Genomic DNA, 23,113 nt, shown 5'->3' on the forward strand with positions numbered 1-23,113 from the left:
GGCTGGCTCCGTCTCGCTGAGAGCCAGAAACAGGCATGGAAACTAAGGAGATGTGTGCTAAGTCTTGAGCCTCAGAAGGAAATGAATATCAAAGTCTGTGATAAAATGTTTCAAGCACTACCTCTTTACTTATAGAAGTCTCTCCCATATTAAGTTCTGGCCACTACAGGCAGGAGTGAGGTTCTGTTTCAGGAAGATATTTTACCAGATAAAGGGCACGACTCCAGCCTCCCAAACAGCTTTGATACATCCGCAGGACTTTTCCCAAGGGACCTATCCACAAAGGAACCATCAATGCTCTCTTGGCACAACAGTGTGTTTGTGTAGCTGAACAGATGGTAGGGGCAGGGGTGACAAGGATCATGTGACCAGAGTGCCTAGATATCTAGATATTGACAAAATCAAGTCTCCAGTTTAAAGGAAAAATTATTTTTATAAAATCAGAAACAGGTTTTATTTCAATCCTGTTAGAGTGTGAGAGGGATGGAAAACAAAAAATGGAGGGGTCTCTTTATACACATAAGGCATCAGGATCAACTACAAGGAATAATACCCATTTCCACCCCTCCCCCAACTCCTGTGTGCGGTCCAAGACCAGCTGAGAATAGATGGAACAGGAATTAAGACACTGTTGGCACGGTAACATGGCCAACGCACCAAAAGATGGAGAGAGAAGAGAATCTCCCAGGGAGCAAGGCCCTGGGCCTCAGCTGCTTCCTCAGTGGAGGGGGAATGAGAAACTTTGGCTCAGCAGGAAGGCAGTTGGCAAAAATAAGGGATATCTTAGCTGGACTCTCCAGATCACAAACTAAGGGCTGAAGGAGGTCCAGAGGTCTATCTGGTCCATGTTGTTCTCTGCTTTCTCCAAGACCTCTTCTCTTCAGGCTTGAGACGGAGAGCTGACCTGATTCTCCTCTTCATTTTTGGAAGGCAGGGGAATAAGTGCTTATTCTACCCTTTCTACATCTAGGCTACTCAATTACTACTTTCTCGGTTCTAAAGAGACAGAAGCCAACTAACAAGGCCGGCTCTCTTGGTGAAAGTCGGCTTGAAAGAGCCCTCATGTTGGCAAAACTGTCTCTGCAAAGGTTTCTCTGAGCTTGCTGCTTGCAGACAGCCCCCCGCCTCCTGGCCCAACTTGTTTGGAGGCACCTTCATTTGTGTAAGATGTGGACAGAAAATACTTTGTCTCTCTCTAGACTTGACTAGTAATCCCATCTGTGATTGGAGATGGGGATGAGAGAGAGCAAGCAGGTGTTGGCAGGGGGAAGGACTAGAGGAAAGCAAGACAGTTTACACCACGTTACAGATTCAAGCCAATGGAGTGTGAAGAGTTATCTAGAGCTCCAAAGATAGAAGGGGGACTCTCTGACACAATATGAACAAGCTGGAAATATTTTAGTGTCAACCCTGTAATTCCCATAGACCAACAGGGAATGTGTCCAAAAAAAAAAAAAAAAAAAAAAAGGAGACTTAAGTGAAGAAGCAGAGTCCAGTCCTCCATCTTAAATCTGAATAACATGAGTTCATTCAGCCAATACCACTTCAAGTACAATTATGAAGACAGATGGAGCTATAGGAACTCATACTAAAGCAAAGAACGGGATTGAGTAGCCTATCATCTTGATCCCAGGCACCTCCCCTTTAAGTCACCCAGAAAATCTCTCCAAGGACTGGAATTCAAGGTGAGGTCCACTGCTGTCTCTCCTCCCCCAGTACAATACCCTCCCAGGACAGCCTGATGAATTAAGACGTCTGTTAAAGTTTTAATACGAGGGATGTAAAAAAGAGAAAAGCACTGAGATTTGGAAAAGCTAGCAGCTGGAGCCAGAAACAAGGTTAGGGTCCTTGTGGCATCTGGAACTGGGGGTGGAAGAACAGAAAGGGAACAGAAAGAGGAGGTGGGGTCCTGTTGTCCTTTGGCTTTCTCTATCCCCTGCTTCCCATTCCTCCCCACAGTTCATGCAGCTATGGGCCTGCTAGAGGGGATGTAATGCCCAGACCAACTTTTTATTAAGCTTATGCAGCTAACAGACTTGTAAACAGTGCCAATTGACAAAGTTTTGCTGAGTATTACAGCTTGTGTCCACTAAACACACCTCTCTCTGACATTAAAAACAAAAGACCAAAGTAAACAAATACTGAGAGAGAGGATGAAGAGACACATCTTGAGTCTTCCAGGAAGGCAAAATAAAAAACCGCCACCTGGCTTGGTCCCAGGCGCTCAGCATGCCTACAGTGCTGCTGCCACCACCCTGCCTCCCCTCCCCGCCAGTGGCTGGTGGAGGTGGGGGAGAAGGGCCATCTCGGGCATGCTGCAGACACAGCATTTGCTGGTGTGGACACCCTCCTGGAGCTGTGGTGGCAGACTGCTGTGTCAGGAGCCCATCTCCTGGGAGGAGTGGAGGGAGCCCAGGTCCTGGAGGCGGCCTGAGATGGCAGCCCACACTCCTCAAGCGGGGTCACCTTGCCCCTCTTCTCCAGTGCAGTTCAGCGTTGAGGTTGTCTATTCCCGGTCGGCGGTAAAACCTGAGCTGTTTTCCTCGCAGGTTCCCCCTCCTGTCCCCAACTTGGGGGAGCAGTGGAAGGGGGCGGGGGAGGATCACTGAGGGGGCAGGGGGATACCCCGGGGATCGGTGACCTGGCCCTCTTGCAGGTTCTTCACCAGTTGTGCAAGCCAGCGTTTCGTGGTGGTGTCGTCTTTTAGCACCTGGGCGAAGGTCGTGTCCTTCAGCTGGTCAGGGAGGCACTGCCTGAGCGCTTCACGTGCCCTACATCAGAGACAAACAAGCCAACCGGGGAGACCAGCAAATAAACCCACATTTGGGGGACAGAGAAGAAGTTCTGTCTTAGATACACACATAATGAATCCTGGGAATATGCAGTTCAGTCAAGGTATCTTAATCCATTAAAATTCCTTAAAACTTGTATTAGGCATGGGCTCAGAGGTCTCCAGGATCTGTCGTCTGTGAATATTTTCAGAATGATGCCTCAATGTGGAATTTCATGACAAAGCAAAATGGAATGAAGTGGTGCAAGAGTTCACCTGAATTCCAACTGCTTTCGGATTCATTACAGTAAATACTGTCAATACGCTCATGACAGAAATAGATGGGTTATAGTAAATGAAACATTTCTAAAGTCAGTGCATGAACAGGGGAGATGACTTGACTCATTATGATAAATGAATGAACTTTAATTCTGAACAGTATAAACTTGTGTCTTTCCAAAAACTGCTTCAGTTTATTTCCCCCCCCCCCCTTTTTTTTTTTAAAGTAAGCTCTACACCCAATGTGGGGCTTGAATGCAGGACTCTGAGACCGAGAGTTGCATGCTCTACTGACCAAGCCAGCCAGGCGCCCCTGCTTCAGCTTCATAGTTAAAAGGTTTAATAAAAGGTGAGAAGTAAAAACAAAACAATGGTGGCAACATTATCAGATGAACTTTTAAATGTATCATTTTCTTTAAAAGATAATCAGAGAAAAAGCAAATCTGAAAACCTTAAACAGGTAAACGGTAATGATTTATAAAGCTGTTTTAAATAAAGTTACGGCTTTTGTTCAGTCTGGTTTCTTTGTACAAGTAGAATTTTAAATAAACATATTTTCAAACTGATGGGAACAGGAACCACTGAAGAACAGGACAAAATGGTTGAAGAAATAGCTAGGGCTTGAATAACCTCAGTGGGAGAAGGCTGCGTTCACATTAAATCGAGTTATCCCCATTCCTAGGAACACAGAAATTGCCCCATTATGTGGTTTAGCAGAACCTGAGCAAGTGGCTTTCAGCATGAATTATGGATTTACAAAGCAAAAGGTCAAACATTTCTAAAATGCATCATATCTACAATGTATGATTTCTGACAGAAAGATTATGAACACAGGCAGATAAAATAATTAGTTCAAGGACTTTACAGGAATCAAAGAGAAAACTGAAAATGTAATTCAAGAGTCCTCTGGGCTCCATTCCTTTCTTAAGAGATCTTTGAAAATATACTTCTCTTTCTGACCACCTGAAGCAGCAATAGAAAGCTCAAACCACAGGAATAATGTATCATAAGGTTTGCTGGAAACTGACTAGATTCTCTGAAATTTTAGAGGAGGGTACAGAGTTACAGTGGGGAGACAAAACTGAATTTTTTTTTTTCCCAAAGTAAGCTCTACGCCCAACGTGGGGCTTGAACTCGTGACCCTGAGATCAAGAGCTGCATGCTTTACCAACTGAGCCAGCCAAGCACCCCCAAAACTCTGATGAATTTTTAAGTTTTTATTTATTTATTCTGAGAGTGAGCGAGCATACAAGCAGGTGAGAGGCAGAGAGGAGAGACAGAATCTCAAGCAGGCTCCCCACCATCAGCGTAGAGCCTGATGTGAAGCTTGAACTCATGAACTGTGAGATCATGACCTGAGCTGAGATCAAGAGTTGGACGTTTAACCGACTGAGCCACCCAGGCGCCCCTATTTTATTTCAAAGTTTATTTATTTTTATGAGACAGAGAGACAGAGAGAGAGAAAGAGAGAAAGAGAGAAAGAGAGAGAGAGAGAGAGAGAGAGAGAGAGAGAGAGAGAGAGATGGGGGGAGGGGCAGAGAGAGAGAGAGAGAGAGAGAATGAATCCCAATCCCAAGCAGGCTCTGCACAGTCAGTGCTGAGCCTGACGTGGGGCTCAAACTCATGAACCGTGAGATAATGACCTGAGCTGAAACCAAGAATCAGATGCTTAACTGACTTAGTCACCCAGGCACCCCCTCTGACGGATTTTTAAATTCAGCACTTCAGATTTGAAAAGGATTTAATTAAGTTCTGTCTGACTTAAAGTTACAGCCCTTGCCTACCTTAAAGATATTAAGAGCTATGCCATGAGACAGGGCAACCATTCACCAGAGTATTTCCCCAAAGTCCCATAAATCCTGTAAATGTTTAGTTACCTGGGATTATCTGAGAGTCGAAGGTAACATCTCACTACATGCTTCAGCAGACGGGCAGAAGGCTCTTTGGATAGCTGCAGGACCATCTTACCCTATTTTCCCCCAAAATGGTGTGGGGTAGGAAAAAACACACAAAATACAAAATAATTCTAGTTGACATCAGAGATCAGATATTTCAAGAATCATTATATAAGGTTCCAGGATGCTGTTCAATGTCAACTGCAAAAGGGACTAAGCTGTGTAATCAGAAGTAACCGTAAGGAGGATAGAGATAGATGAAAGAACTCACCAAAATCATGGCAACGTGGGAGAAACGCTCATATGTCTGACATATATATGCCAAACCTGTGTCATCTAAAAGGATCTTCTGGAGGATGAACGTGGCAACCTGGAGTAAAACAAAATTAAAGAGTCTAAAACGTTGCTCAGATTTGTCTTCCAAATGTTGATTCATCTCCCGGGAATAATTGTGAATCAGAAAATTAAGCAGAGACCCTGACATTATGTACAACTTACTCCCTAAGATAGGCATAGTTAAAAAGATTCGTAATAAACATTACCATATTGAATACTATGTGCCAGAGTTTGTCCTATAGGCATAACGTGCCTCGTCTTACTTTCACAATAAACCTGTGAGGTAGGTCCTACTGTTATTCACATTTTATATAAAAGGGCAGGTCTGGGTAACTAACAATTTCTTAAAAATATAGATATATGGGGGCACCTGAGTGGCTCAGTCAGTTAAGTATCTGAACTCTTGGTTTGGGCCAAGGTCATGATCTCACAATTTGTGAGTTTGAGCCCTGTATCGGGCTCTGCACTGGCAGTGCAGAGCCTGCGTAGGATCCTCTCTCTCCCTCTCTCTGCCCCTCCCCTGCTCATGCACACTCTCTCTCAAAATAAATAAATTTTTAAAAATGTAGATACTTTTCCAGTTATTTAACATGTACTATGTGCCAGGCATAACTGCTAATCAATAACTTGTCAGGTTAAGGTCCCAAGTGACAAAGCCACTAAGTTGTAGAGTTGAGATCCAAACCTAGTTTGAAAACCTAGTTTTCTTTTTTCCATGGGCCAAGAGGAATTTAGAAATTTAGCTGTGCCTTATCTCTTCTAAATGAGGTAAGTAAAACTTTTCCTACTACTTCTTAAAAAAAGTTTATTTTGAGAGAGAGCGAGAAAGAGCGTGCACACAAAAGGGAAAGGCAGAAAGAGAGGGAAAGAGAGAATCCCAAGTAGGCTCCATGCCTTCAGCACAGAGCCTGACTCGGGGCTCAAACTCACAACTGTTGAGACCATGACATGAACCTAAATCAGATGTTTAATGACTGAGCCATGTAGGCATCCTATTTACTTATTTTTTAAAGTAATCTCTACCCATAATGTGGGGTCTGAACCCATGACCCTGAGATCAAGAGCTGCATGCTCTTCCAACTGAGCCAGCCAAGCGCCCCTGTATTGCATGTTTAAAATAAAAAAAATTTAAAACCATTACATCTGCTTGCATCCAACCCAGCAATAAAATATTCATTGAATTAAATTAATTCGATGTGACTAAGCATACTTTAGGAGCCGAGGTTTGATGTTGCTAAAAATAGCAACATGGAAAAGTAGCCTTGAGAAAAATCACATGACATGAAATTTAAAAAGTAGTACATTATTGGGGTACCTGGGTGGCTCAGTCGGTTAAGCGGCCGACTTCGGCTCAGGTCATGATCTCGCGGTCCGTGAGTTCAAGCCCCGCATCAGGCTCTGTGCTGACAGCTCAGAGCCTGGAGCCTGTTTCAGATTCTGTGTCTCCCTCTCTCTGACCCTCCCCTGTTCATGCTCTGTCTCTCTCTGTGTCAAAAATAAACGTTAAAAAAAAAATTAAAAAAACTAACAAGAAACACGAGGAGTATGTTCTTCCAGAAAAAGATTGATACAAAATCATCAAATGAAGTTAAAAATAATAAAAGAAGCTTACAGACATCCACACAGAAAAGGCAAGTTCACCAACAAAAGGATTAACTTACACTGCTGGCCCAAGATTTCACTGTACATTCAATATCAGAAGACAACAGGGCTATGGCAACATACTTCTGATAGGGAGAGATAAGAATTTTCTACCCAATCGGGGGCTGTCATTCATAGTTAAAGTGCAAAGTAAGCAAAAGCCCAAGGCATATATACACTTGAGTATGCGTAAAAAAATGTGTGGAATATACACTTAAAAAAAATTTTTTTTATGTTTATTTATTTTTGAGGGGTGGGGAGGGGCAGAAAGAGATGGAGACACAGAATCTGAAGCAGGTTCCAGGCTCCGAGCATAGCTCACTCATGAGCCGCAAGATCATGACCTGAACTGAAGCCGAATGCTTAACTGACTGAGCCACCCAGGTGCCCCTGGAATTATATACATTTGTGGTGAGAAGTGGGTTCAGAGAAAACTGAAAAATTCAGTGTTTAACTTTATATTCTTCTGAAGGGCTTGATAAAAAAAAAAATACATATATGTATATATTTATATATATGTATATATATATGGTTTTTTTTGTTTGTTTTGTTTGTTTGTTTTTTTTTGAGAGAGTGCACACACACAAGAGAGCAAGTTGGGGAGAGGGGCAGAGGGAGAGAGGGAGAGAGAAAGAGAGAGAGAATCCTAAACAGGCTCTACGCTGAGCATGGAGCCCAACTTGGGAGCTCGATCCCATGACCCTGGGATCATGACCTGAGCTGAAATCAAGAATCTGATGCTCAATTGGCTGAGCCACCCAGGTGCCCCAGGTCTGGATTTTTAAATGATCATTTTATAACAATTTTTATCCAAAAGAGAAAATATATTCATATAAGTTTCAAAAAGCCTGAAGGGAGGCAGAAAATGATCCCAGAACCATAAAGTAGTCCAAGAGCCAACAAAATATAAAATCTAAGTTGAAAAACACATACCGTTTTAGAAAGTTCACTTCCAGATTCCATAATGCGCAAACACAAAGGGATGATTTCTGTTGTCAATAAAAAGTTGATTACTTCCTGCTCATCTGTTTTCACTAGGGCCCCTAAAGAAAATATGGACAAAATTATTTCAGAGTGAATGTTTTTAATTAAAATTAACTTTGGAGTGAGTGTTCATTCAACTAGTTGTGGAACTTAAATAACAGAGAGAAGATACATTGTGGTTCATTCACGTCAGAGAATCAGATTCATACTGATGTTTAAAAAAAAAAAAGGGAAGAGAAAGCAGAGGTTGACTGTTATCAGGCAGCATCTGAAAGATCAGGTACCAGGTTTGGTCCATCACATAGTGAGCAGCAGTTCAGCCATCTAAATCATTTTTCTATCATTCTTGGCTACACAATGACATTACCATCTACTTTCCATTTATTTTAGGGAGGAGAGAAGAGTTCTGTATCAGTACTAAAGGATATCCCCAGGTAGCAAAGAAATGGTGTCAATTTGAATCCTATTTCACATTGGACATAAACACATTACTTCTTGGTTACTTAATTGTTACTCTTTCCCCAAAGAGCACAATCATGGAAGGGTGTACCCAAACCAGAAACACACACACACCTGAACTTTAATCCTAGTCCCGCAACTAGTTTACCAAAGTTTGGTAGAGTTACCCTCTCTTTAGAGGTCTGTTTCTTTATCTATAGAAAAAAGAGTCGGAACAAATGATTTTTGAAATTCATCCCAATTAAATTCTGTTGAGTTCTAAACTGACACCACGGACCAGGTAACAGACACAGTTCAGTGATATCTTCTCTATTCTGTACATAGGGAAGCAGAGCCTCATTAAACAAATGACTGGTCCCTGAGCTGTCCAACGCATCAACCAGTTTTTGTATGAAAGGCCTCAGTTAATTAGATCTATAATAACTTAATCACTTTCGATTAGAAAGTAATATCATTTACTTAAATAAGAGCTGGCAATCTACAAATGCTACAATCTCTAAACCCCATACCAAACAGCACATAGAAGAATTTACTAATGTGGCCTATAGCAGATATCAAATTACTATTTAATTTTCACTTTACACGTAGGTTTAAAATCCATTCTGAGTTAATTTTTACATAGAGTACAAGGTATAGATTGTGCTTCATGGTTTTACATATGGATATCTTAATTGTCCTACCACCATTTATTGAAAAGACTATTATCCTTTGTTCATGAAATTATCTTTGCACCTTTGCAAAAATCAATTAACCATATCTGTATGGGTCAATTTCTAGACTCCCCATTTTGCTCCATTGATTTACAAGTCTAGCTTTTCTCCAATACCACACTGTCTTCACAACCACAGTTTTCCAGTAGATCTTGAAATCAGGTAGTGCAGGCCTTCCAACTTTGTCCTTCTTTTTAAAATCTGCATATTCTAGCTCATTTGCCTTTCCATATAAATTTCAGAAACAGCTTGTCATTTCTATATTAAAAAAAAAATCCTGCTGGGATTTTGTTGTAATTGCTCTAAGTCCATATACATCAGTTTGGGGAGAACTCACATCTCAACAACATTGAATCATTTATATACCTATCAATGAACATGGTATATCTCTGCATTTATTTAGGACTTCTTTGATTTCATCATTGTTTTGTAGTTTTTTACCTACAGATCTTGCACATTTTGTAAGACTTACACCCAAATTTTTCATGTTTTGGTGCTATTATAAATGGTAGGTTTTTAAAATTTCAATTTGACTGTTTTTTTCTACCACATAAAATGATTCATTTTCGAATACTGACCTCATATCCTGCAACCTTGCTAAATTCACTAGTTCTAGTAGCTTTTTTGGGGTAGGTTCTTCAAGATTTTTCTATGTAGTTAACCTTGTTGTCTGTGAATAAACAGTCTTACTTTTTTATTTCTAATTTGTATGCCCTTTATTCTTTTCTCTTGCCTTATTGCACCAGGTAGGATTTCCAGAATGATACTGAATAGGAGTGGTGAGAATAAACATCCTTGCCTTGTTCTCAATCTTAGGGGACAATGCCTGGTTTTTCATATTAACTATGATCTTAATGGTAGGATTCTTTTTTTTAACTTTATCAGGTTGAGAAAGTTCTCTCCATTTCTACTTTGCTGGAGTTTTTATCATAAAGGGAGGCTGAATTCTGTCCGCTATTTTTTTTTTTTTTTTAATGAAAGAAACAACCAATATTTCTTCTTTAGTCTGTTGATATGGTCAATTATATTGACCGTTCTTTAAAAAAGATTTGTTTATTTATTTATGAGAGAAAAAGCAACAGCACATGTGAGCAGGGGAGGGGGCAGAGGGGGAGAGAGAGAGAATCCCAAGCAGACCCCAAGCTTAGTGCGGAGCCCCACGTGGGGCTCAACCCCACTACCCTGGGATATGACCTAAGCTGAAATCAAGACTCTGATGCTCAACCGAGCCACCCAGGTGTCCCTAAAATTCTATTTTTAAGTGATCTCTACACCCAATGTGGGACTTGAACTCACAACCCTGAGATCAAGAGTTGCATGCTCTACCAACTGAGCCAGCCAAGCACCCCTATATTGACTGATTTTTGAAAGTTAAACCATCATGCACTCCTGGGATAAACCCACTTGGTCATGATGATCCTTTTTATATATTGTTGGACTTGCTTTGTCAACATTTTGTGGAGAATTTCTTCATCTATGTTCTTGAGGGCTCCTGGCCTAAAGTTTTCTTACAATGTCTTTTTCTGGTTTATTATCAGAGTAATGCTGGCCTTACTAAGATTTAGAAGCCTTCTATATTCTGGAAAAGTTTCATAAAATTTGGCCATTTCACCTAAGTTATCAAATTTATGGGCACAGAGTTACTAGCAGTATTCTCTTATTATTCTTTTAGTGTCTATGGTCTGTTGTAACATACACCCTTTCATTCCTGGTACTTATAATTTGTGTTTTCTCTTTTTCTCCCAGTCTATCCAGTTACAGGCTTATTAATTCCACTGAATTTTTTTCAGTAAAAAATTGGGGGTGGGTGAAATAGGTGAAGGTGGTCAAAAGGTACAAACCTCCAATTATAAGTAAGTACTGGGACTGCAATGTGCAATGACTATAATAACAATATCGTATTGCATATTTCAAAGTTGTTAAGAGAGATCTTAAAGGTTCTCCTCATGAGAAAAATTTTTATAACTGTGTGTGGTGATGGATTTTAACTTATTGTGGTAATCATTCTGCAATATATACATGTATCAAATTGTTATGCTTTACATTTAAAACTAACACAATGTTTGTTATGAGTCAATTATATCTCAAAAAAAGTCAGCTTTTGGTTTCATTGATTTTATCTATTGTTGTCCTGTTCTCATTTTCAATGATGTCTGTTCTTTATTATTTCCTTCCTTCTGTTCAATTTAGCTTAATTTGCTCCTTTTTCTATTTTCTTAAAGTGGAAAGGTTTGAACATTGAAGACCTTTCCTCCTTTCTAGTATTAGCATTTTATGCTACAAATTTCCCTGTAAGCCCTGCTTTAGCTGCACCCTGTAAGCTTTGATATGCTGTTTTTATTTTTATTTTTTTATTTTTTTTTATTTTATTTTATTTTTTTTTTAAATTTTTTTTCAACGTTTTTTTTTTATTTTTATTTTTGGGACAGAGAGAGCATGAACGGGGGAGGGGCAGAGAGAGGGAGACACAGAATCGGAAACAGGCTCCAGGCTCCAAGCCATCAGCCCAGAGCCTGACGCGGGGCTCGAACTCACGGACCGGACCGCGAGATCGTGACCTGGCTGAAGTCGGACGCTTAACCGACTGCGCCACCCAGGCGCCCCAATATGCTGTTTTTATTTTATTCACTTTCAAGTATTTTCTAATTTTTCATGTATCATTTCATTTATATTCAAATTTTTGTGATAACCTTTTTCAACGTTTTTTATTTATTTTTGGGACAGAGAGAGACATAGCATGAACGGGGGAGGGGCAGAGAGAGAGGGAGACACAGAATCGGAAACAGGCTCCAGGCTCTGAGCCATCAGCCCAGAGCCTGACGCGGGGCTTGAACTCACGGACCGCGAGATCGTGACCTGGCTGAAGTCGGACGCCCAACCGACTGCGCCACCTAGGCGCCCCTTGTGATAACCTTTGAACTGTAAGCAAAAAGTCTAGGCCCAACATTTACCTTCTGCTTGTACTCTCAACTGACTTGGAGAAATTAAGTTTCAGAAAATATATGCAAGGGCAAACAACTAGCTTTATACTGTCTGAGTATTTTTTTTTTTATCCCCCTACAGTTAAGTTTATCCCAAGATCCCAAATGCATCATCTAACTGTAGTGGTTTAAAAACCAGCAGAAGTAGGGTATAATTTAAATCAGAATTAAGGATATAAATGTTTTCTTTTGGCTGGTACCTTGTTCATGTTTTAAATCCTTCATGGGAAAGTTTTGTAACTTAAAAGTAGAAAACAATGTATTGGGGGGAAAAGTTTCTAATTAGAGTACCACTTGAGAGGGGATGTAAAAAAGAGTAATATTCACTTGTATATGAGATTAACAGCTACTCCTTAAACGTACAATAAAATGTCTCTGAGAAATATGTCTCAGAAGTACCAAACTTTTTGTTTTTTATCTTTTTACAGTTTATTTATTTGAGAGACAAAGAGAGAAAGCATGAGTTGGGGAGGGGCAGAGAGAGAGGTGGGGAGAGAAAGAATCCCAAGCAGGCTCCGCACTGTCAGTGCAGAGCCTGATGTGCAGGCTTGAACTTAGGAACCATGAGATCGTGACCTGAGCCAAAGTTGGATGCTTAACCAACTGAGCCACCCAGCTGCCTTAAAAGTACCAAACTTTTGAAGTATACTTCCTGTTCCATGGTTTATAATTGTAGGGATATGAACACAAATTGAAGATAAAAACAGTAACAAACAAAACAAAGTCTGTACAACCAATGTTCTTATTGGGGCGCCTGGGTGGCTCAGTCAGTTAAGTGTCTGACTCTCGGTTTCATGAGTTCAAGCCCCTCATTGGGGTCTGTGCTACCAGTGTGGAGCATGCTTGGGGTTGTCTCTCCCTCCCTCTGCCCCTCCCCCCCTCAAAATAAATAAACTTAAAACAAAAAAGTTTATTGGGGCGCCTGGGTGGCGCAGTCGGTTAAGCGTCCGACTTCAGCCAGGTCACGATCTTGCGGTCCGTGAGTTCGAGCCCCGCATCAGGCTCTGGGCTGACGGCTCGGAGCCTGGAGCCTGCTTCCGATTCTGTGTCTCCCTCTCTCTCTGCCCCTCCCCCGTTCATGCTCTGTCTCTCTCTGTCCCAAAAAAAAAAAAAAAAAAAAAAAAAAAAAAAAAAAAAAAAAAAAAAGTTTATTAAAAAAATCAATGTTCTTACTGTTTGGTCAGTACATGAGCAAAAACTATGAGAAAAAGATACTGAAGGGTGAGTTTGGAAAGAAATAATTTTCTTCTTCTTCTTTTATTTTTTTTTTTTTTCCAACATTTTTTTTTTATTTTATTTTTGGGACAGAGAGAGACAGAGCATGAACGGGGGAGGGGCAGAGAGAGAGGGAGACACAGAATCGGAAACAGGCTCCAGGCTCCGAGCCATCAGCCCAGAGCCTGACGCGGGGCTCGAACTCACGGACCGCGAGATCGTGACCTGGCTGAAGTCGGACGCTTAACCGACTGCGCCACCCAGGCGCCCCATCTTCTTCTTCTTTTAGTAGGCTCCATGCCCAACGTGGGGCATGGGGATTGAACTCACGACCCTGAGATCAAGAGTTGCATTCCTTACTGACTGAACCAGCCAGGCACCCCTGGAAAGAAACCTTGAATGTATTTACTTTTCACAAATCCAAAGACAGTTCTTTATTATCTGGGAGTCTGAGATCTGAAACAGCTAATGTATTATTTTCCTGAGCAAAACATATTTTAGACACATCTCCCATAGTAAATATATGTGGAAACATTAACTGTAGCATGCAAAAATTCAACTAGGTGAAGCAGAAGACAAACATCTGCAGTTACGGGAGAACAGCTCAAAAGTTAGAAAAGAGAAACAAACAAAACACAACACCAGCTCAAATTCTTATCCCTGTAATAATACTCTTTGTTGACTGCAATTCTTGTTCTTTACTCTCCCTACAATTCCAATAAATGTTTCTACATATATGCTAAATTTAATCCCAAATGTTGGGCTTCATACCCTTATTAACAACACACAGAATGGTACTTGATAAGAACCATTATATGACTTATTTACTTATTATTTAACAAATATTTATTATTATTTGTTATTATATCCTCATTTATTAGTGAAAACAGACTCAACCTCAAAGACAAAAAACAAACAACTGGTGAACAAAAGTTATAAAAGACAAAACAAAACACCGAAGTTAAGATTGCTATTATGAATGACCATTTCAGGCTTGTAAGACAACCCTAATAACTTACCAATAACTCCAAGACTGGTTAGCCGAAGATACTCAAAGGGACGCGTTTTGCTGACAGTGTGCAAAAAGGGGTACAAAAAAAGTGGGATGTGTGCTGCAAGAAATGCTGACCTGAAAGAAAAAGATAATCACATTCAGAGCCCAGACTCAATTTCTAAGGATTGTGAACATTCAATTTCCAGGCAGTTCATTCTGTAAGGTCTATAACATTGTCTAACCAAGAAACCTCTAGAAAAGGGTCAACGGTCATTAGTCTAGACCAATGGTTCTCAGTTGGGATGATTTTGCCCACCAGAGCACATGCGGCAATGTCTGGAGATAATTTTGGTTGTCACAACTGAGGGGGGTGCTACTGGCATTCAGTGGGCAGAGGCCAGGGATGCTGCCAAACATCCAACAGAGCACAGGACAGCCCCCTTTCACTCCCCTCCTCCCACCACAAAACCTAGCTCAAAATGGCAATGTCAAGGTTAAAAAAAAAAACCTAGTCTAGATCAATGGTTAAGAGAATACACCATTTTCCCTGTAATCAGTATCAAGTACCTGAAAAACTGATAAAATATCCAATTGCAGATTTAAAAAAGTAGGTCATAAAATGCTATTAAGTGCCTGAGAAATTCTCCTAGATGCCTTCCCTCACCTATTCACAGGTACAGTCACACAAAACCTTATAAACCGAGACAGGAAAACAAAGGAGCCATTATCAGGTTTATCTGCTATGTTTAAATGCACACTGTTCTTTTTTTTGTTAGAGCATTTCAGATACACTAGATATTCTAAAAACATTGTAATCTGAAGCTAATATGTCAGGCAACTAATGTGGAACCAATCCATTACTTTGTATTATTTATAGTTACACATTATGGGAGAGCAAACACTCTAAATTTTTAACACAGTACTCTTGCATTTTTCTTAAGTGCTTAAAAATAATTTTCATAGTAACTTCTCTAGAGTTCTAAAACGTCCGTGTCAACCTAGCACTCAGATTTCATAAGGAAACTTGAGAAAAAGAGAAAAGACTTCAATAAGATGTCATTAAGTGCCTCAGAGCCATAAAAGTCACAAAGCAGATACCTGAACAGGATTTTCCTTTTCCTGTCAGATGTAGCAGGCCAACTTGCATGCCAATTCTAATCTTTTACAAGGCTGCCTAGAATCCTTGGTTAAGAAAGATTCTGAAGCCAAATCTAGGTTCAGTGGGGAAAAATGCTGGGTTCAAATATTTACTGAACTCCTGCTAAATGCCATGCACTGTGCCTCATATATGGCACAGTGATGTCTACCATGGGTTAAGGGGGGAGAAGTATCTACATACCTGACTTTTCTTGAGATGTGAACGCCACTCCTTTATTTTTATGTTTTTATTTGGGAGGGAGGGAGAGAGAGAGAGAGAGAGAGCGCGTGCATGCACTCGAGTGGGGGTGAGGGGCAGTGGGAGAGAGAATCTTAAGCAGGCTCCACACTCAGCACAGAGCCTGATGTGGGGCTTGATCCCACAACCTTGGGATCATGACCTTAGCCGAAATCAAGAGTTGGACACTCAACCGACTAAGCCACCCAGGCGCCCCTATTTTATTTTTAAATAAACTTTACCTCTAACGTGGGGTTCAAACTTACGACCCTGAGATCAAGAGCCACATGCTCTACCAGGTGCCCCGTGAATGCCATTCCTTTAAAGTTCAGTGTTATAAATGAGTAAAAAGTAAATGAGACGATTATTCAGCCTTAAAAAGGAAGAAAATTCTGACATATACTACAATGTAGACGTTATGCTAAATGAAGTAAGCCAATTACAAAAAGACTAATACTGAATGATTCCACTTAAATGAGATACTCAGAGTAGTTAAAATCATACAGACAGAAAGTAGAAAGATGGTTCCCAGAGGCTATGGGAATGGGGAGTCATGGTTTAATGGGTAAAGTTTCAGTTTTACAAGATGAAAAGAGTAATGGAGATGGATGGTGGTGGTGGTTGCAAATTATAAAGGTATTCTTATTACTGAACTCTATGCTTATAAATAGTTGAAATGGTAAGCTTATATTATGTATACTTTACTGCAATTTTAAAAAGGCAAAAAAAATTATAAAAGAACATATTAAACAATACTATGCTGTTACTACATGAAAACTTGGTGAATTAGAGACCAGAAATTCTTCAGGAAAAGCAAAGCAAATGCGAATCCTGGAGATCCACACCCACACACATGCACCCCACTGCATGCCTCTTCCTCTCATTCATAAAAAGACCATATTCAATACAACCTCCATCAACAGACGCATCAAAGGACTGACCTGGTTTCTGGGTGTGATGCCACACATTGCAGTAATGCCAGAGCATTGCAAACTCTGTTAGATTGGTGTGCTGTCAAGGTGGGTGGGTTGATGGATGGATAAATATTTACAATTTCCTAAAAAATGGAAACCAGCAGCAGATGAATAAAGAACTTATTACAAAATGAATTCCATGGTATTAAAGCAAAAACCCTAAAAACTCCCACAACTTAAAAAAAAAAATTTTTTTAACATTTATTTATTTTTGAGAGACAGAGCATGAGCGGGAAAGGGGCAGACAGAGAGGGAGACACAGAATCCAAAGCAGGCTCCAGGCTCTCAGCTGCCAGCACAGAGCCCGATGCAGGGCTCGAACTCACGAACTGTGATATCATGACCTGAGCCGAAGTTGGACACTTAACCGACTGAGCCACCCAGGCCCCCCAAAACTCCCACAACTTTTGATTCCACATATCCTATAAGAACTGAACTATCAAAGTGGGAGCAGAAATAAACAATGCTATCTTTTCATCCCAAAGATACCTGAGACTATGAGAAATTTCTACATAGGTTTCTAGAAGATTTGTCTGGAGGCAACTGTGGTCACCTACACTTCCCTCTTTATATCCAGCATCTGTTGAGGCCTTCACTTGAGGGGCTCTTATATTTATAATCCTCCATTTTGTCAGTACCCTGCTTTAAGTTATAGTGATAACTGGCCAGATAGCAAGTGTCAGTAGATCAACCACAGTAACTCATTAAGAAGTCTAAATTTGGTCAGGTAGCAACTGCAAAAAGGGAGAGATAAGAACGTGGGATGGGGCACCTGGGTGGCTCAGTTGGTTAATCGACCAACTTCAGCTCGGGTCATGATCTCGCAGTTTGTGAGTTCGAGCCCCGCATCGGGCTCTGGGCTGACAACTCTGAGCCTGGAGCCTACTTCAGATTCTATGTCTCCCCCTCTCTCTACCCCTCCCCTGCTCATGCTCTGTGTCTCTCTGTCTCTCAGTAATAAATAAACGTTAAAAAAAAAAAAAAAAAAAAAAAAAAAGAACGTGGGTATACACATAGAGATATGTTCAAACAGCAGTGAACATATGTACTCTGTCAAAAGGTGATGATATGCTGTATACAATTCCTTTTTTTTTTTTAATTGTAAAACTTTTATAGGAAAAGTTCCTGAAAGAAAGATTAGTTTTGGGGATTAAGAACACACTTATTGTGGGGCACCTGGGTGGCTCAATTGGTTGAGCATCTGACTTTGGCTCAAGTCATGACATCTTGTGGTTTGTGAGTTCGAGTTCCACGTTCGGCTCTGTGCTGACAGTTCGGAGCCTGGAGCCTGCTTGGAATTCTGTGTGTGTGTCTCTCTCTCTGCCCCTCCCCTGCTTGCAATCTGTCTCTCTCAAAAATGAATAAACATTAAAAAAAAAAAAAAGAATACACTTATTGTGATAAACAATGAGTAATGTACAGAATTGCTGAATCACTGAATTGTAATACCGTATACCCGGAACTAATATAACACTGTATGTATGTTAATTATACATTAAAAAAAGGAAAGATTAGTTTCTTGGTTACATGATATAAGAAATGAATGCAAATTTACTTAACAGGCTTGAAAAACTAATTTAATTATTAGGAATTTTGGACAATACTTTAAAGGATGATTATTCCATTATCTTGGTATTGTAAGATTATACCATATCAATTTATTTCCCACCAATGATCATTATAGTCAGAACCAAATTTTGGTTACTTACCCTTTAATGTACAAGTGTACCTACCTCTAATCCTATAGCTATCATATCTTTATCTTAATATTTCCTTTTGCCAGAATATACCCTGAAGTTCTTATACTTTACTTTCTACCTTTTTTCTTCTGTCATGTAGAAGTGTCTTGTAGTATTCCTAAAGCTGTGTTTTTCAAAGTGTAGTTCTCAGACTACCTGCATCAGAATCACCTGAGAGCAGGGCAGGTGCTTTCTAAAAAAAGATTTTTAATCTGAGACCAAATAAATCTTTTGGGTAAGACCCAAGAATCTACATTTTAACAAGCACCTTAGACTTTTCTAAAACAGATTCTTACAAATGCTAACATTTAAAGAACTATTCTACCAAAGTCTTCGAAATCAATTGAGCAGACAGAGAGAGGCATGATAAACAGGAATGACCTGCAACTCACTGGTATGTACCCACCTGTAAAAGTGCTGCAATAGTACCAAATGAATGCCACAGCATGGGTGCAAGGTCAGGTACAGATTCTCGCTTCTTACTCAGCTCCAGCAAAGCATTTTCCCTTGTCTCAGGACTGGACAGCTCATTGATCCACTGATAGATTTTTTCTCTGTCTACTTGAGCCAGTGCAGTAGGCACAGGCTTCAAGTGGAAAAAAGAAAGTAAACATGTTTTGTTAGAGTCAAACCAAGTTTTACTCTGCTTTAGAGGGAATGTGTTTTTTATAAATACCAGGGGAGCTTTTCTATATCCGTACACTTGATGTAAATAAATTCAATCTCTCAAAATCTAAAACACACACACACCTTTCAATAATTTCATGTTTAGAAATTTATCCAAGAGGTATACCTGGGCTGTACTGAGGACATACAAGGATGTTTACTGTTGCACTGTTATAAAAGCAGAAAACTTGAAACTGTAAAAATCTATCAACTAGGAACTGTTAGCTACCTATGGGTACATCTTCATTTGTAATACTATGTAGGTCTTTAAATAAATAGCTTTACATGTGTTGATACTAAATAAAACCAAAAAACAAAGCGTACAGAATAGTATAGACCCTTCCACTTATATACGTAAATATACTTATATATTTACATACAACATTTCTAGAATGACACATAAGAAACTTAACAGTAACAATAAAAAAAAAAAAAAAAAAAAAGAAGCTTAACAGTAATTACTGCCAAGGTTGGAATCTACATGGGAAATTTACTTTTCCTTGTAAACAATAAAATCTTCTGCATAGTTTACTTTTCTTAAGCATATATCTATAATAGTTTATTTGATTTTATTATTTTGATATATTTTTAAAATGCTGATTCATTTTGAGAGAGAGAGAGAAGGACGAGGAAAGAGAGAATCCCAAGCAGGCTCCACGCTGTCAGTGTAGAGTCTGATGCAGGGCTCAATCTCATGAACCACAAGATCGTGACCTGAGCTGAAATCAAGAGTTGGGACACTTAACCAACTGAGCCACTCAGGGGCCCCTGTAAGTTTTTGAAAGGAAAAAAGTTACACCCTCCCCACCCACTTCTGGTCCTTCCCCCATTAATTCTGGCATCCCCTTCCACGGAGCAGAAAACATATGTAATTTGGAAAAGCCCCCCTTCTAATGATTCTTATACATACTCTACCTCTACCCCTTTGAGAATCATCCATTACTTACTCACATAGGGGCAAGACGGACAACATTCTTTTATTATTGCACTAAAGCATCACAATGTTCAAAAAAATTTGAGCATTTCTATAATTCTCCACACCTGTCAAACAGCCTGTGCCCTCGGTTAACTCCCTTAATTATTCTTCTTTGGAAAATATGATAGAGTAGAAAAATGATTACCATTGCTATTTTTAGCTCTAAAGTCCTAACAGATTCAAGATTTCGATCCCTATGCCCAATATTTTCTCACCTAGTTACCCCAACCAGGGGAATTATTGGGTAGATGGGGGGCAGGAGGGGTAGGCCAAAAAAAAAAAAAGAAAAAGAAGAAGAACTATACTTACAGATGAGATCACTATCACTCAGAGGATTAACCTGCTCAATTCACCCAAGTATGAACTTGCATATTCCAGTGCCTTCCTGAACTGCATTACACAGCTTCCCATGGTATTTATATGTTCCCACTACAGCTTAGTGTGATAGAATGACCTACCCATCGTACAGATGGAAAGATGAGGCACAGAAAGGACAACTGTCTTTGTTGAAGAACAAAAGTCTAAGATAGACTTTGAGGTGCACTCACAATCACTGTACCCAAGCTGAACAGTCTTCTATAAATGGAAGCTTGATTATAAGCTTTTAGCTTAATGTTTATCATTTCACTTGCTTGACAGAATGAACCACAAAGTGTTCTGCTAAATGGACTGAAATACCATGCAGCTTAAGTCTTCTTTAAGTGCCTCAATCTGTTGAAAGGTATTTTGTAACTCCCATCAGTGGTGGTCCTCAAGGAAGCCCAGGCTCCCACAGCAGCAATATGAAGAAGTAACAGGGTAGTCCTACCTCCCCACCCCCCAATAGCAAAAGCAGTATTGTCCAAGCACTTGCCCTTTCCAGGCTACTACAGATAGGCCCTCAACTTAAAAAAAATTATTTTTGGAAATGTAATTCCCACCAGGAAGACAGGATATGTTTATTTATAGAGTATTATATCACCTTAAAAAGCTCTGCAGAAACAAGGGCTAAAATTTTAGCTTTGAGTTTCCTGCCCACAGTCTCCTGGATGACCCACAATCCAATAACTAAAGGGGTCTCAGAGATACTCATTGCTCCATTAATAGAGTATCTATACTGATTAGTCTTTACTCATTCAACTCCCCCTAAAGTCCTGTTGCCCCAAACCACTAAGCTCCATTGCCCCCAGTACAGCCAGTTTGCAACCTGTATCTGGAACTCCTATGCCTCATGCTGCCTCAGGGAGCCCTGGGTGTATAACAGCAGGATGCACTTGTAGCCACCGATCAGCATATCATGGCTTCTGAACACCAGGCCCCACCCCCACATATTCTATTTCCAGAGCTGGCCTAACTTCAGCAAGGAGATGGTGTCCTTGGAGCGATGCTAACACTCTAGAGGGCCTGGTGCCTAGTTGGGTATCTAACGTCATGGCCACCTGCTGCCAGCAATACTCCAACTTTTAAGGCTACTTGTGGGAGCTGCAGCCTCTGTGGGGCTTTGGTTCTAAGAGAGCTAGGGATGTCAGGTGGGTGGTAATGTCCTCTCAGGCACTAGCTTGGACCTATGGGCTCTGTAGCCATTCTAGCAAAGGGAAGGCAGTGAGGGCAGTTTGGTGCCAGGAAATACTTGGGATAAGAACCCTCTTTTTCATCACCCCCAGTGAATTTTGCCTACAATTTAACAGGAGTTAGTTTAACCCTACTGAATATCTATTTGTTATGGGATGAATACAATTATTTCTTTAAAACAAAATTTTTTTTAAACATTTATTTATTATTGAGAGACAGAGAGAGACAGAGCGTGAGCAGGGGAGGGGCAGAGAGAGAGAGAGACACAGAACCTGAAGCAGGCTCCAGGCTCCGAGCTGTCTGCACAGAGCCCGAGGCGGGGCTTGAACTCACAAACTGCGAGATCATGACCTGAGCTGACGTCGGACGCTTAACCAACTGAGCCACCCGGGCGCCCCTGAATACAATTATTTCTTAAAACAAAAATGGGAGCTAACACACATAGTGCTTACTCTGTCAGGCACTGTCCTAAACAAATACTTGTCACTACTCTCATTTTATAGAGGAGGAAACACTGTTATTTCGCCAAAGCCAAAATCTGAATCCAGGCAGCCTGGCAACAGAGTCCATACTCTTTGCTTTGCTAATGCTGTTTCTCACCTGACTGAAAGATTAGGTCTGATCTAAAGATGACGTTCAAAGGGCACCTGAGTGGCTCAGTCGGTTAGGTGTCTGACTTTGGCTCAGGTTATAATCTCACGGCTCCTGAGTTCAAGGCCCGCGTCAGGTTCTATGCTGATACCTCGGAGCCTGGAGCGTACTTCGGATTCCATGTCTCCCTCTCTCTCTGCCCCTCCCCTGCTCGCGCGCGCTCTCTCTCGCTCAAAAATAGATAAACATTAAAAAAATAATAAAGATGATGCTCAAAACAGCTTTGTCCTGTGACCTGGACAATAGAGACAGGGAACATATATATAAAAAGCTCAGACAAAAACTTAAAATGTTACTGCTGTTAGTTCAGCCGAATCTGAAAAACAATCAGCACCATGAACAATACCCAATACTGTCGATGTGAAGGGATATTCTCGACTTAATTGAGACTACAAAGCACATGATAATCATCAACAAAATATTTTTTTTAAATGTTATTTAAGTAAGCTCTATGCCCAATGTGAGGCTTGAACTCACAACCCAGAGGTCAAGAGTCTCATATTCTACCAACTGAGCCAGCCAGGCACCTCAATAATCATCATTTTAATGAGAAAGTCAGTGAGATAGTTGGACCTAATTCCCTATGTCAAATCATGGTTCTCATAGGAATAATCTAGCTAGGGATAGCTACTTCACTCTCACACACACACCTCCACCACACACATCAACAGGTAATTTTATAACACATGCAGAAGTTTAGTTATTGTGGAGAATAAAAGGGAAAATATTTTTACATTTTGATTTACATATTGATATATGTACAGGTGACTTGAATGTGGGTTTGAACTACACAGGTCACTCATACATGGACTCTTTTCAGTAACTACAGTACTGTAAATGTATTTTCCCTTCCTTATGACTGTCTTAACATTTTCTTTTTTCTATTATAAGAATGTAGTATATAATATACATAACAT

General features: G+C 40.3%; 1 protein-coding gene across 4 annotated transcripts in view; it reads right to left on the minus strand.

The window, feature by feature from the left end:
- Positions 1 to 413: 413 nt before the first annotated feature.
- CNOT9 (CCR4-NOT transcription complex subunit 9) overlaps positions 414 to 23,113 on the minus strand; it is a 30,764-nt gene continuing 8,064 nt past the window's right edge. For 3 of the 4 annotated variants that reach the window (XM_058705001.1, XM_058705020.1, XM_058705027.1), the window contains exons 2-8: positions 18,759 to 18,938; positions 16,581 to 16,696; positions 14,290 to 14,399; positions 7,855 to 7,964; positions 5,216 to 5,314; positions 4,927 to 5,018; positions 414 to 2,771 (exon numbers count right to left, since the gene is read on the minus strand). In XM_058705001.1, the coding sequence (XP_058560984.1) occupies positions 2,603 to 2,771; positions 4,927 to 5,018; positions 5,216 to 5,314; positions 7,855 to 7,964; positions 14,290 to 14,399; positions 16,581 to 16,696; positions 18,759 to 18,938 (876 nt within the window). In that variant the 3' untranslated portion in view covers positions 414 to 2,602. Of the gene's footprint in view, positions 2,772 to 2,880; positions 3,728 to 4,926; positions 5,019 to 5,215; positions 5,315 to 7,854; positions 7,965 to 14,289; positions 14,400 to 16,580; positions 16,697 to 18,758; positions 18,939 to 23,113 lie in introns of those variants that run through there. The other variant, XM_058705011.1, reaches the window with a different exon arrangement.

The sequence above is a fragment of the Neofelis nebulosa genome, chromosome 2 (assembly GCF_028018385.1).
Source record: "Neofelis nebulosa isolate mNeoNeb1 chromosome 2, mNeoNeb1.pri, whole genome shotgun sequence".
In the NCBI taxonomy this organism is placed as follows: Eukaryota; Metazoa; Chordata; class Mammalia; order Carnivora; family Felidae; genus Neofelis; species Neofelis nebulosa.